Source organism: Phytophthora parasitica (genome assembly GCF_000247585.1).
Source record: "Phytophthora parasitica INRA-310 unplaced genomic scaffold supercont2.4, whole genome shotgun sequence".
NCBI lineage: Eukaryota > Oomycota > Peronosporomycetes > Peronosporales > Peronosporaceae > Phytophthora > Phytophthora nicotianae.
The window spans coordinates 2443054-2444382 of record NW_008648990.1 but is presented as its reverse complement, the minus strand read 5'-3'; the positions used below and the strand labels follow the sequence as shown (position 1 = coordinate 2444382).

The following is a 1329-nucleotide window of genomic DNA, read 5'->3' as shown; positions in this document are numbered from 1 at the left end:
AGACCGTTCTAAAAACCTATACGAAGGGTATACGTCGGCTGCATCATAGTTCACTCGACTCTAAACTGCTGTGTGGATAGTATCACCGCATAAGCCAAACTGGTATGTCATCATCATTACAAAATGCGTTGTGTACACTAAGCAACAATTAATATTATACAATGGTGGTGCAATACGACATATTCGTGCGTTTGTGTGGTGGGTCGTGGAGCATCCTTAGCACGCATGTATGGTTTAGTTTACCTTGGTAAGGTTGAGCAAGGGTATCAGGAGGCTTACGGGCTAATAAGAGATAGGACACCACCAAATACACTGCTGATAGCGCAGGTTTTTGTCATTAGTCTGCCAATCTACACTTATTGGTTATTATTGTAGCCTGTTTTCACGAGATCCTACGCTCTTTGGAACAAGAGCAGTATTATCTTCTTTACACATCCACATCGTTACACGTGCCCATCGGCTATAGTGTTGCTATGGATGCCATCATGCATAGCATATCGTCGCTCAGGACGAGAAAAGTGGTTTCGAGAGTCAGAGGTTGTAGATCAAGTAAGGTTGCCGAGCAAGTCTTTTAATGTTGTACGTCGGAATAGTTCTAGTTGTAAAACGTGTTTGTGCCGCGTGGAAGCAAGATCACATCCATATCATCGATACGTATGGATTTAGCAATAGGTAACGAGACAAATGTCAGTGGAGCAATGAAATGGTTTAGAAAAGGAAAATCCAGTGTTTAATATAAACGAAAAGTGTTAAATAGCTGAAACAATTTACTCCAGACTGAGAGCTGAACCAGCTTGAGCCGGACGGACGCGTTTCTTTTTAACCTCAAAGACTTGTCGATTGGCTACAGATCCTTCGGCAGCTTTGCCGAGCAGGTTCAGCACTTCTATTAGATGCACGCACGCACCCAGCTTAAACCACGTTCTACAGCTACACTGTCGAAAGTTGGGGTGAACGAACCAGCCAATTGGGGGTTGCGACTCTGCTTCAAAATCGTGTTCAACTGCTGACTGCTCCTCCGCTTCTGAGGGCTTATTTGACAGTGTACTTCTGGTGTACCGCTGATAAACGTTATACAAGCGACCGCTGTGAACGTTGATCATTATTTCTGGGACAAGGGTGATACAAAACGAATTCTGAGTCGATAATTTACGATAGGCACGCAAGGTCTCCACTGATGCACGCGTTGTAGTCTTGAACGTGATGCTTAAAATGGATTTTAAAGAGCGACACTCCAGAAGCTTTTCGAACAGAGTGTTTAGCCGCAGAAGTCTCCTTTGCGTGTACTGCTGTTTGAATTGTCCATTAAAGTTTTCAATGGGGTTGTTC

The 1329-nt window shown here is 43.8% G+C and overlaps 1 protein-coding gene across 1 annotated transcript; it reads right to left on the bottom strand.

The window, feature by feature from the left end:
- Nucleotides 1-767: 767 nt before the first annotated feature.
- PPTG_21358 (hypothetical protein) lies at nucleotides 768-1103 on the bottom strand (the record flags this gene model as incomplete). The annotated part of the gene is made up of 1 exon (XM_008896611.1): nucleotides 768-1103. One exon carries the CDS (start codon nucleotides 1101-1103, stop codon nucleotides 768-770), a length of 336 nt encoding a protein of 111 aa, XP_008894859.1.
- Nucleotides 1104-1329: the final 226 nt, after the last annotated feature.